Raw genomic sequence first — 14,168 nt, 5'->3', positions numbered from 1 at the left:
CAAATTACTCAAAACGTCGAATACCTATGTCAATTACAGTTTGTATACGCGTGGGGGCGAGTTGGGGTGCACGGGCGTGCCCTTTGGTGGGTACACGATCGTGCAACCAAGTGCACGTTTGTGCACCTCACTGGTGCACGTTTGTGTACCTTCAGTACACGTTCGTGCACCATGAAAAGTGCACGTTCGTGTACTTTAGTACACGATCGTGTACCTTGCTAGGTGCACGCTCGTGTACTTTTGTACACGTTCGTGCACCACGTGCACAGCCCCGGAAATCAGATTTTCCGGGGTTTCGCCACAACCCCGACGTGCTAAACACATCCATACTCAATACCCATCTCTCGGTTTCTTCAAAAACACCATAATAACTTCAAAAACGTCAAATTCAACCCAAAATCACAATCTCATGAAAACAGCCCTATATATTCAAATTTATCACCAATTCTCTAGATATTTACCTTAAAATGAAGCTTAGGATTGATAGAGCTCTCGATTCTGAAGAGATCGCCGCGAAAATCACTTGAATCGGGCGTCGAACGGCGAAACGGCGGCGAAACGGCGGCGAAACGACGTAATCGGCGATGATTCTCAATTTCTCTCGAAGCTTCCTTCTGCTCTTCTATTTCAATCTTTCTTTCTTATATATTTTGGTTAAAGTGCCACTTTGGTCCTTGTTCTTTTTGTTTCTTATCATTTATCCTTTAAACTCTTCTTTCCTACGATTTAGTCCATAACTAAATCGATAAACTCTCTTATTATAACTTATACATATTATTTATATCCGATAAATAATACAAAACTCGATATTAACACTTTCCCGTCAAAATCCAATATTACCATTTTCGACACAAAGTGGCTAAATTACCACTTTGGTCCCTGTACTACATTTTAGACTTTTCTTGACATTTTTCCTTTTTATTCCAATTCTAACTTTAGAATTGAAATATAATATTAAATTATTTGCCATTAAGTTTTCCAAAACCGACCTACTAAAAGTTATTTATCTTAATTTTATCAGAAACTTTCCGATAACGCCACTCTGTCGAGTCAAAATTGGACACGTGGTCCAATTAGCTATTTAAATATTTTGGGGTATTACATTTAAACGTCCTTGCTTATGTTTTAAAATCCGTCTAAATTAAATTTGGACAAACTGCTTGAAAGTACGGCGAAACGCCTAAGATCCCCCCCTTGACGTCGATGTGCGCTCGCACAGCAACCCCTTATTGTGCGCTTGCACAGACCCAGGACTCGGTTCCCGAGCCTAACCGGTCTCGTTCCGACCTCCGGAAACACCGAAAACATCAATTCAACACTAATCCAACTCAAATCTGCAACGAAAACGTAAACGTTAAGAATTCCAAGGATCGATACGAATAACATAAGTTAACCAAAACAATAACCCAAGCACATAAAAAATACCTCATAACATGAATACGGGAGAAAACGGTACTCTGAACTAGCTCGGTTACGTCGAGAAACTAGTTAGAATAAACAGTAAACACTACTAAAATGCAACTTTTTAGCGACGGATTTTTCCGTCGCTAAAAATCCCATATCCGTCGGGAATTGCTTTCCCGACGGATTTCCCGACGGACGTAATCCGTCGGGAAATGTGGCGTCGCTAAATACATTAGCAATGGCGACGGATTTTTCCGTCGCCAAATGGCGAAGGACAGTCGCCAAACGTGTCGCCAGACGACGCGTTTGGCGACGTTCCAAGACGGATTTGGCGACGGATTAATCCGTCGCCAATGTCCGTCGCCAAATGGCGACAGCTTTGGTGACAGATTTATATCCGTCACCAATTGGTGACGGATTTATCCGTCGCCAAATCCGTCATTTCAATTTTATGGTTGGGTTTAGCGACGGATTCGATTCGTCGCTAATCCGGACAAATCCGTTGGGAAATTGACAAAAATCGAGCATAATTTTTTTGTTTTTTTTGGCTTTTTAAATGAATGCATACCCTGTTTAAATACGCATAAATTGACGCAAATTACAAAAACAAAGAAAATATCATATATATATATATATATATATATATATATATATATATATATATATATATATATATATATATAACGTACGATACATGAAAATTGTATACCAAAAACATCCCTACACTACAGTACTACAAATCTGTGACGTCGTCATCTGGGACAACGTCATCAGTAGCCGGTGAAGGCGGTGGTGGAGGCGGTGGTGGAGGAGTGGGTAACACATCTCTTGGGGCCCGCTGCTGCATCTGCTGCATCGCCGCTGCAACCGCAATCTGGACCTGATCACGGATCGTATTCGCGAACTGAGCGATGAGATCCGTACGGAACCTCGCATCGGCGGCTGGCGACATGGTCTGAGAGGAGCTGACGGCTCGTCTACTAGAAGTACCTCGCTGCGAGGCTACGTACTCAGAACCAACTGAGCCTAATTCGTAGATACGCCGCTTCCTCACCCCCTCAACAGCAAGATAAACTTCGTCCGGATCCACTGGGGTAGATGCTGTACTCCCCTCGGCTGTCTGTGTAGCGGCCAGCATCTCCTGCTCAAAACGCTCCTACAATAATAATTTAAAACAATTAGTTTCATATGAATTACGTGTTTCAAACAACTTAAACGTTATTTTTAATAAAAATTCGGCAGCATCTCGTTTATAAAATGAACATCACCCATTTTTCAGGGAAATCCTGCAAACTTCAAATCGTACAAACTAGCACATATCAACAACCAAACCACTTAATTCAAAGGAACAAAAAAGATACCTAATTCAAATAAAATAAATTACGTGTTTCAAACAATTGAGATATTATATTCAAACTATTCAACTACTTAAACTATTTGAATACTACTTTCAATCAATAAAATTTTAAAAAAATACTTACAGCCACAATCCTCGCGCGCTCATCCACGAATCGGGTCGGGTCAGCCTTCAGAGTGTGCATCCGCTTATGCACCTCAGCATGTGTCGGCTCGCGCCCCAGCTCCCTAGCATGCCAGACAAATGTAGTAATTTATAAGTTCATTTAACAACAAAATATAACATAAAATACTATAATAATTAAAATAAAAGATAAATACCAAAACCGCCTTATGCTTTTAAGCAGACATCGACCCTCCGGTATGTCGAACTGGTCCAGTGCCAGCTCCGGCCGGCTCGCTCATCCGATTGGCCCGCGCCTGGGCCGATTTCTTTTTTGCCTCATCAGAGTCCCAAACTCTCTCCCAAGCTTGCCACACGTCGTCTGTAATAGACACGTCTCTCTCACGAGAAGTCTTGTAGGTGGACAACTTATTTTTACAGCAGTCAATCACCTCAACTAGAAGCCCAAGCCCTCTGACTAATTTTTAATGTTGTACGAATTTTTCGCTAACTTGTTGTCTTTAGGTAACAGTTGATGCACAAACTTGCTCATTTCATTCATCAGACCGTCAGACGCTTGAAATCGGCACTTGAATTCTAAAAATTTTACGGCTGCAGACAAAGCGGAGTGTCTGTCATTCCCAAACCATATGGGTTCTTCGGCCGCACGCATCATATCATAAAACTTTTGAGCTTCTGCATTCGGAGGCTCTTCTGTCCATACTTCGGGACCAGCAGCATCAGTAACCATTCTCTGGAATGAACTGCAACCCTCGTCTTCATTTCTATGCTCCCACATGTTGTCCGCTTGCAGAACATTAACAAGCACCTCGACCTTCCTATTTCCTCACCATGGTGAGTCCAGACGTGGTAATTACTCACAAACCCGTCTGTGTAGAGATGAAACTCCACTTCGTCAACAGTTCGAAAAGCAGTGTTCCGGCATTTGGGTTTAGGGCAAGGGCATTTAATCTGATCCCCACTCATACACTCGGGGTGTTGCACAGCAAAGTTCAAAAACTCCCTAACGTTACTTATGTACCCTTCAGTCAACAATCCTCTGACCAGTCTCCCACTATACATCCAACTGCGATCTAAATTCATTTCTGTAGCACGTACATTTAGGTGGATTTAATAATCGGTTATAGCAAAGTCAATGTAATTGACCGCTTAAAAAGGTAGGGCCCTATCCCATTCGCAAAACTGGGTCTACTTAATACGATCACGATATATGCATAAATACGGAGAAAAATATTTGGCAGTCTTCCGGCGCAGTTCTCCAAGTGTATTATCAAATATATGCTGAATAACGCCAAATACATATTCCGTTAGGAACTAGCGTTACGCAGCATATACTAGATAGCCACCCGAAGAACATACGACGGAAAAACTACCAAATATTTTTCTACCGCATCTATACATATATTTTTTTCGTGATCGAATTACGTAGACACCAGTTTTACGAACTGTACACACGTACAATCCCGTGTCATTCAATCTCTTGAGGACGCGGGACGGGTTTTCTACGGCTATGTGAGATTTTATTCGGTGTGAATAAAATCTTTTTTTTATTCTTTATTTAAGTTCAGTCTACTTTAATTAAAAAAATAAAAAATAGAAAACAACGATACTTACTTGTTGTAGAGCAGAACTGCAAGATAATGAAGAAAAAAGGCGGGAGCGGTGCAAACTGACAACAATGTACAAAAACTACAACACGTACAAAAACTATCGCAAATTAGTATTATATTGTTAATGAAAATCCGGCAGCATTTCCCCTAAAAATGAGCATCACCCATTTTTCAAGGAAACCTGCAAATAAACAGTACATTTTCAAAATATACAACACAATAATTTAAGCTAACTAACCCAACCTATTCACGCCAATTAAAAATTAATTCAACAATTTAAATTATCGTTGATAAAATTCTAATTAACGATTAACTAAAGTAAATATGCCCTTTTTTATCAAATTTCCTAATATAACTTTTATAATCTAATTAAACCCATTAGACTAATTTAAACAAAATTAAGAAGTAATTACTTTTAGATAAATTCATATTTCACAATTTATTCACAATTAACAATAAAATAATCTTTTTATAACAATTAAATAATCTAACATACATTAAAAATAACTTTTAATACCCTAATTATAAAAATCTAAACTAATTAATCATAAATTAACCTAACTATAATAATCTAATTTAATAATAAATTACAAAACATAATAATTATATATAACATAATAATTAAATACACTTAACTTTTTATTTTTAACCTAATTAATAATAAATTAACCAAACTAACCTAGTATTTCCTTTAACGTAATTATATATGGCTTCCATTTAATTGTTTTTAACCTAGTATTATTTTTAACCTAATTTTTATTTTTAAATGGCTGCCATCTAATTATTTTAGCCTAACAATTAACATAAATTAATGTTATTAAGTAAAAATAGGAAAATAAAACAAAACAAAGAAAAAAAAATAAACCTGTTGTGGGCTGACGGTGGAGGCGGCGGCGGAGGTTCAGAAGGGGAGAGGAAGTTCAGGCGGCGGCGGGGAGAGGAGGTTCAGGCGGCGGGGAATCAATTTTCTGTTTTAAATAAAAAAAATTAAAAACCCTAACTAAATACCAAAAACAAAGAAATGTAAGAGAACTTACCTGGAAGACGAACGGCCGCGGGATACGAACGGCGGAGGGAGGAGAACCAACGGCGGAAACAAAAAAAATGGAAATGAAGTGAAATGAAGAAGCAGAGCCGTTTTGGCTGTCAAATAGATTTTCAATTTAGCGACGGATTTAAATCCGTCGCTAAATTGATATAATCCGTCGCCATGCGTTAATGAAAAGGTGCGTTTCATTAACCCATAGTTTGGCGACAGATTGCTTGAGTCCGTCGCTAAATTTAGCGACGGATTCAAGAAATCCGTCGCTAAACAGGGAGCATTGAAACGGTGAGTTTCAATGCGCCCCTTTTAGCGACGGACTCTTTGTCCGTCGCTACATTTAGCGACGGATTGCTTGAATCCGTCGCTACATTTAGCGACGGATTGCTTGAATCCGTCGCTAAAGAACGACAAAAAAAAGGCAGGAGGCTTCCCGCGTAGTAACTTTGGGGATTTGGCGACGGATTCTAATTCCGTCGCCAAATCCGTCGGGAAACATGGATTTAGCGACGGATCTCAATTCCATCGCTAAAATCCGTCGGTAAAACGGTGAATTTTAGTAGTGAAAACTGCTACAAAACTGATAAAAAAAAACCTGATAAAACCACCAGATCCTAGTTGGAAACTCAAATGAAACTCATACGATACTCAAGTATTGAACCTCAAATTTCTCCCAAATGGTAATCCTATCACAACACAATCCGGAGTAAGTCAAAAACACGACAAAAACATGCCAAAAATATACAAGGTATTACACCTTGAGCCAATTGTCTCCATGTAGTGATGTTGGCACTAAATTGCGATTGAATCCAAGATTTGATTTTATTCATCAAATTGAACGGAAACATGCGCATCTTGATTTGATCTTTTAGTGACGTTGTTAATCTTGAAGGTGTTGCATGCTTCATTGAACGATGCGATATGAGCATTCAGTTCTTCATTTGGTAGATAAAAAACTTGCAACAGCTTCAAAGAAGAGCAATTGTCCCTAACTTAATCTCAAAGTTGTTCACATTCACTAGAGGTGCAAAGTATATACTCACAAGTTGCATTGTCCACATCCAGCATAAAATAGTCCCCCAAGGTTCTTTGTCTCGAAGGCGGTTGTCATTGTTGATCCTCATTACCCCTTGCCTCAAATAACATCTCTCTATTTTGTATTCGAGCAAAATCGACTGCATATTCGATTCTCTAAGATTCGACCGTGATTGACGGTTGCGACGTTCGAAACTAGTGAGACCTAGTTGATATCTCTCGAGTGGTATTCCTGCACGCCGTGTGTTATGCATACACTAGTGCGATATAACCTACACATAATCAACCAACACACCAAGCGTAACAAGGGAAAACAAGTAAAATAAAAAGAAAACAGAAAATAAACGTTAAATCAAGCCGAAAAAATCTTAATTCTAGTATTAAAAAAAGTATCTATGCTTTTTCCGCTACGGCACAAAAAACTTGTTGGTCGATTTCCGCAACTATACAAATTCGTTCAACAGTAATAGGACTATGAAATCCGAGTTAGCGATCTCACAAAAAAAAGCACGTTCTAATCACTAGATTTAATATTACTCGATTTGGATAGCAATTAAAGTTTGGTTTTGGTAAAACTAAAGTAAAAGACAACTAAATTAGCCATTAACAAGAATTAAATCTAATTCAAAAAAAAATTAAATATATGAACTAGCTAACCACAAGATTTCACTACTAGAAAATACGATAGCGACCGAAAATTCGTCAAATAATTTAGATATATTATTCACAGTAACTTCCCCAACACCCATGCCTTTTGAGACTCAAAACTATAACCTTGTGGTTGACACTCTTATGCGTGCTGTTTTAGTTTCTGCTTTCCTCAGTTCCTCAATGATTGGAGGGCTAAGTTGTTGTTTTGATTCTCCATCTTATCGGTAATTCTCTCAAACATTCTTAATTTTTCAATACCTTGCTAGCTTCATTCTTCGGTAAAAATTTCGTTTGCTAAGTAGACTCTATTTTTTAAATGCTTGTATGGTGCAACATGTTTCCAGATCATTGCTTTGTTACCTGGTTTCGGCCCGTCCTTATGAACTAGTCTGGACTTTGTCATAGTTAGAATGTTGTTTTGACTCCTCTGTGCATCATGTTTTTTCTATCTCATGTTTCATTTGTTTCCTGATCAACATTTAATTATCCTGTTTCATTTCATATCTTTTGAGGCTTAATGACAAGTTCGATATCACGCTTAATATTGCTGAACTTCTCGAGAACTAATGGCAGGTCCCTAGTCATCGAAATGCTTGGAGACCGGTAGGGAAACAACTATACTTGCACTGATAGATTGAATAATTTTGTTGAGGATTGTGTATGTGTCTATTTATGAATAAACCCCGACAATGGCTTTCTGATCTACTAGTTTGGTTGCAGCAGGTGTAGTGGATATCAGCAACTGCAATTCACATATCGTGCAGATTATCAATGTTGTGTTTGATTCAAATAAATTCTGTAAAAAACATGGAATTCAATTGTAGATGAATATATTTGTGGTTGAGATCAGTTAAATATGAACTTGACAAGCAGACATGATCGATTTAGGTATGTATGAATATTAGAGCATCAATCCGAGTTTGCGTTTTCTAGTCGTAGCATGCATTTGAGTTGTGGAATTTTACTTTTAGCATTGAATTTTATTGATCATCACACTCTCTCAGTATTGACCTCATAACTATGGTTTCATTCCTCACACATCGTGTGAAGAGAATGATCCCTTCTTGGATGTTTTGGTTCTCATGCAGGTGAAGTAATCAAATTTTGGAAGTTGCACATTCTCTGATTTACTGGACTAAACATAACCCATTTGTTTTGGCATGGAAGCACACAGTTTCATTTTATGCTGATCTAATTAATAGAAATGGCATAATATCTTGGCTTAAATGTACCAAAAATCACCAACTTTCGCGTGTTTTTAGTATTTAATTTTAATTTTGGCAAAAAAATACATGAACTTTCAAAATTTTACAATTAAAGACATCGGCACCATTTTGAATGTAAAACGATACCGTTTTAGATTAAAACGCCGCCGTTTTGGATGGAAAATTGCACTATTTTTCAAAGGAAACACACACGTGCTCTTAATTGCAAAATTTGAAAGTTCATGTATTTTTTTGCCAAAATTAAAAGTTTATGTTGAATACCAAAAACACGCGAAAGTTGGTGATTTTTTGTGCATTTAAGCCTAATATCTTTTCCAATGGCTATAATTAATAAGATGGTAAGCAAAATACAAAAAAGGGCAGGAGAAAGAATAGTATAATATCGTTTATTTCTTTAAACCAAAAAGAACATTGATCATATTCAGATATGCTTGTAACTAAGCCAGATCTGGAAAATGATAACTGTGTTTTTGAAATCATTACAACATAAGAATCAATTGAATTGCAAAACAACATACAAAATGACTAAATAGGGGAAACCTCGTACAAGACAGCAACTAGGCATTTCATGTCATGCATTTTTTAGTTTATGCAATAGCAGGCATGTCCTTGAGCCATGAATCTAATGGCTTACCGATGGCGTAAACAATAAACCCAATTTCCCTTAACTTATCAGCATCCACGACATTCCGTCCATCAAACACAAAGGCTGGCTTCTGCATGTTATCATAAATCTTCTGATAATCAAGCGTTTTAAACTCGTCCCACTCGGTAAGAATGCAGATACCATGAGAACCTTTTGTTGCCTCATAAGGATCCCAAGCATGACTAACTTGCTTGACAGTTGAAGGACTCATTGGTTGCAGATGAATGGGGTGATCCCAGTCAAATTTCTTCATAGAAAGATCCCTTTGAATTTGGTCATGTGAAACCTGTGGGTCATATATGCTCAGTTGTGCTTTGTCTCCCAACAAGCCCTTGCACACATCAATGGCTGGGGTCTCCCTAGTATCGCCCGTGTCTTTCTTGAAAGCGAATCCCAAAATAGCAATCTTCTTACCTGAAACTGTGTTGAACATAGAAGCAACCACCCGGTTCACAAAACGGTTCTTTTGGTAGTCATTCACCTTAATCACCTGTTTCCAGTAATTAGCGACCTCCGGAAGGCCATTACACTCGCATATATATACCAAGTTCAAGATATCTTTCTGAAAACAAGATCCACCAAAACCAACACTGGAGTTCAAGAACTTAGACCCAATTCTTGTGTCCTTACCAACAGCATGAGACACTTGGGTGACATCTGCGCCGGTGGCTTCACAGAGCGCTGACATAGCATTGACAGAGGATATCCTCTGCGCCAGAAAGGCATTTGCAGCAAGTTTCGAGAGCTCAGCAGACCAGAGATTGGTGCATATGATCTGTTCCACAGGGACCCAATGGGCATAAACATCTTTCAGTGCTTGAATTGCTTTTTGCCCTTCAGGAGTTTCCCTACCACCAATCAGCACACGGTCGGGATTGAAAAGGTCTTTAATTGCAGTTCCTTCAGCAAGGAACTCAGGATTAGAGAGGATCTGAAAGTTGATACCTTTGCTGTTGTGAGTCAAAATCTTTTCAATTGCCTCGGCTGTTTTGACAGGTACTGTTGATTTCTCAACAACAATCTTATCCGATTTCGATACATCAGCAATCATTCGAGCAGCACTCTCCCAATAGGTCAAGTCAGCTGCTTTACCAGCTCCAAGCCCTTGGGTTTTAGTCGGGGTGTTAACCGACACAAACACTATATCAGCCTCCGAAACATGTTTCTCAACATCAGTACTGAAGAAAAGGTTTTTTCCACGGCGCTCCTTCACAACATCATCGAGACCCGGCTCATAAATGGGGAGTTGGTCACTATTCCAGGCATTGATCCGTGCCACAGAAATGTCAACCACAGCCACTTCAATGTTCGGACACTTAAGTGCAATCACAGCCATGGTGGGACCTCCCACATAGCCAGCTCCAATACAACAAATCTTCACCATTTTTATATGCCAGAAGCGGATTTCCTAGAATACGAAACAAAAGTAGCAACTTTATCTTAAATGGTATGACATAAAACAAGATTTAAACTTGTAAACACCTATATATCATCCTGATAACATAAAGGCACTAGATCTTCAAGAACAAATTTTACCACTTAAATTAAACAGATAATAACATTAATAAGTTATTCTAGAGAGACAAATGTGGATCAAAATTCGAGATCCAACACTCCATTGCCTAATAATGACAGATCCAAATTTCATAAATCTAACTGACAAAATCTGTAAATAAAATAAGCTGCTATACCAATTATAATTCGTGATCTAAAACAAGAAATATATAAACTGAACATGTAAATGAAATCACCACCATGGATCTGTTATTCTAACATAAAAATGCCCAAAAACCAAACTTTTAAGACAGCCCATATCATCAAACGCTAAATCAAATATATTCTTTAAGACATAACAAGCAAATATAAACAGATAGAAAAAATAATAAATAAAAGAGCAAAATTGGGATGAAAAATCAAATCTTTACCTTGTGTAATAGAGAGAGAATGTGATGCAGAAGAAGAAAATAAGGACAGACTCAAGATTCAAAAGAAATGACCTTTATATATATACACGCACATGCACCAAACTATTTTATTTATGTAATGTAGTTCCAAAAAGCTTTAAAAAATTGTACTAATTTTTTACAATTTCTAATTTGCTAACCTATTAAAGAATTATTAATTACCGTAAAATCACGAATTCTAGCATTTTAATTAAATTTAATCTGGATTTTTAAATTTTTCCATATATAATTTTTTTATATAAAATATCAAATAGTTTTTTATAAAAAAACTATTAATGTGAATGCAGAAACAATATATATATATATATATATATATATATATAATATATATATATATACATATATACATGTCACAATAATATTTTAGATGAACATATGTTTAGTGTTTCGAACTATACAAATAAAATTGTGTTTTTAAATTGCTAAAGTGATAAAATTTATAATTTTAAATAATTAAATTAGTATTTAAGTAAAGTATAAAATCATAGTATAATGAAATTTTCAAAAACTCTGCTATGATTTAATATTTAAAATTAGATGGGTAATAAATTGAAGAAAAATGAAGTGTTTGTGCCTCCAATAATTGAGAAACATAAAATAAAGACAAGCCAATAAGGCTTGTGCATCTAAAATATAGTTGAGTTGGGTCCTAGAAAGAGACCCATAAAATATGAGCGGTGGTTGGGGTTGAGAGTGGGAATTACGCTACTCCACAACTCAAACCAAACTACTTGTTGCTTAACAATCAAACATGTGATCAAAGCAAGCCAGCCAACTTAATTTCCACAAAGAAAAATTGGAGGAAATTATATGATACATCCAATTATCCTTGCCACTGCCATTAAAGCAACTCAAACAACCAGTAAACTTATCACCTAAGCGTTTACAAAACTGCGAGATCGCAATCTCGCAAAGAATGACAGCAGTCCTCCTGACCTGCATTGCATCTAACACAGGAACTGTCAGTAGCAAGGTGACGCCTACATCTTTCCTCATTCGTCAAAAGCTTGCCGTGGGAAGCAAGCCACAAAAAATAATGAATTTTCTCCGGGCCCGGCCAGCTCCAGACATTCTTCCAACGGTTATGAGAGATGTTATCATTACCTGGAAATGCTAAGGTATACGCAGACTTGCTCGAGAAATTCCCCGAGCTCGATAAACCCTAGTACGAAAAATCATCACCATTATTAGGACTCGGAGGGATAAAATGTAATCTGCAAACTTCAACCAACACCACCCACCATTGATATCCACAAAGCAATTGACAGTAAGATACAAAACATCAATAGGAATTTCAGACGTAGCAACACTGAGGAGAGTAGTGTTGTCTCCTAACCAAGGGTCGAGCCAAAAGCGGATAGAAGACCCGTCACACAGCGCCCAACGCGCACCTTCCTGCAGATTCCTCCAAATTTAACACTTTTAATCCTACTTAAAAGTTAACATTTGATTCATTGTAAATCTTCATTTTGTGCATTATAAAGGCATTCCTGTAGTCATATGTACGTACATTCATCATTTTTTTAATACTTCTGTTCTTGCTTTTGTCATGTAATTGTGTGATTTTTCGCATGAACTATTCCATTCAATTGATGTCCTACTTACGGAACTCTCCGAACGAAGGCCAAGGACGCTACAATTGCTGCATTGAGGAGACCAGTGACAGTTGGTGCTTTAAACACTTACTCCCTCCGTCCCAAATTGATAGGCAGTATTTTGAATTTCTTTGTCCCAAATTATAGACAATAATTTATTGCTTAAATGCTTAATGGCATATATGCCCTCATTAATTGAAATATATCTATCTATCTATCTATCTATCTATAATCTATCTATCTATAATCTATAACTATTCTATAAGTGTGAAGGGGGGGACAGGCAAAATTACAATATTAGCCGTTAATAATTAAAATATTTACGAAGTTTAACACAAGTCTAATTCTAATTAAAAAAAACAACTGTAGAAGTTCAATTCTAATAAACAACTATGAAATTAAAATCGTTGGAACATATTCGAGAGAGAAGAAACTAAAAAGATGTTAAGTAGGACTCTAATAACTCAAACAATCTTCAAAGTATGCATTAACTGATTGTAATCCATTTGGAATACAGGTAATGGTACGGATAAAAAAAGTAGATAAGTAAAAAAGTTTAATTTCAATGTAGTCTTCTATAGGTACTAATAACACGAGTTTCATATTAAATGTCTAAAAGAAATTAAGACAATTGCAATCCATTTGGAGTTTAATTCAATATAGAATACATACAAAATTAATTTTAATAAAAAAGATGAAATACTATACTGTTCATTTGCCAATTATATAGCTAATAATACCGCATAGTTTAATTATGAAAGTCAAATTGTAATAAAATAAAAAATAAATAAAAGTTTAATAAATAAAAATTATTTAACAAATTAAGAAGTAAATAGGAATAGTATATATACATAAATAAAAATCACGTTATGAGAAGTAATAAATAGTTGAATACAAGTTAAATTCTAACAAATTAAGAAGTTGGATAAACGTTAACAACTATAATTGTTAAGCACACACATAAACAAATATATTATCTAATTGTGTCTTATTAAAACACAAACACCTACATTTTTTCTATTAAAAATCATGTTACATTCCAAAATTTAATATTAACTTTTTCTATTAAAAAATCATGTTACAATTTCAGAATTTAATATTTAAAATATTATATAATTAGATTAACTTAACAATTATACTAATTAACGAAGAAGTCTACGAATTGATAGAGTCCATACAAATATTTTCCACATCTAACTAATAAGTTTACTGACAATAAAATTTATAAATTCTCTATAAATTGATGTAATTGAAAGTGAAGTTGCAAATGAAGGCGAATTTAATAATAAAAAAGATCAAAATATGGATTCTCTAATCAACTTACTTGATTATTAATAGCAATATTATCTATAAGCATTGGCGGAGCCGGAGGTACATGGAGACACGGAGCCACGGTCCCCCAAATTTCTAAGTCTCCAAGTATGTCCTTCTCATTTATATATTTGTCTTTTGGATCCTCTTTGAATTTTAACTATGGTCCTTCAAATTTTATCGATCCTACAATTATGTTTCATA

General features: G+C 36.2%; 2 protein-coding genes across 2 annotated transcripts; both read right to left on the bottom strand.

Moving 5' to 3' along the window:
• Positions 1–2,128: 2,128 nt before the first annotated feature.
• LOC126687593 (uncharacterized) lies at positions 2,129–3,011 on the bottom strand. The gene is made up of 2 exons (XM_050382151.2): positions 2,886–3,011; positions 2,129–2,560 (listed from the first exon to the last, which is right to left on the bottom strand). Exons 1-2 carry the CDS (start codon positions 2,943–2,945, stop codon positions 2,138–2,140), a joined length of 483 nt encoding a protein of 160 aa, XP_050238108.2. The 5' UTR covers positions 2,946–3,011; the 3' UTR covers positions 2,129–2,137.
• A 5,809-nt stretch (positions 3,012–8,820) lies between these two features.
• LOC126687362 (UDP-glucose 6-dehydrogenase 1-like) lies at positions 8,821–11,128 on the bottom strand. Its single transcript, XM_050381909.2, has 2 exons — positions 11,020–11,128; positions 8,821–10,502 (listed from the first exon to the last, which is right to left on the bottom strand). The coding sequence occupies exon 2, from the start codon at positions 10,476–10,478 to the stop codon at positions 9,036–9,038; it is 1,443 nt and encodes a 480-aa protein (XP_050237866.1). The 5' UTR covers positions 10,479–10,502; positions 11,020–11,128; the 3' UTR covers positions 8,821–9,035.
• Between the last annotated feature and the right edge of the window lie 3,040 nt (positions 11,129–14,168).

The sequence above is a fragment of the Mercurialis annua genome, linkage group LG6 (genome assembly GCF_937616625.2).
Source record: "Mercurialis annua linkage group LG6, ddMerAnnu1.2, whole genome shotgun sequence".
NCBI classification, from domain to species: Eukaryota; Viridiplantae; Streptophyta; class Magnoliopsida; order Malpighiales; family Euphorbiaceae; genus Mercurialis; species Mercurialis annua.
This window is presented reverse-complemented; position numbering and strand designations above follow the sequence as displayed.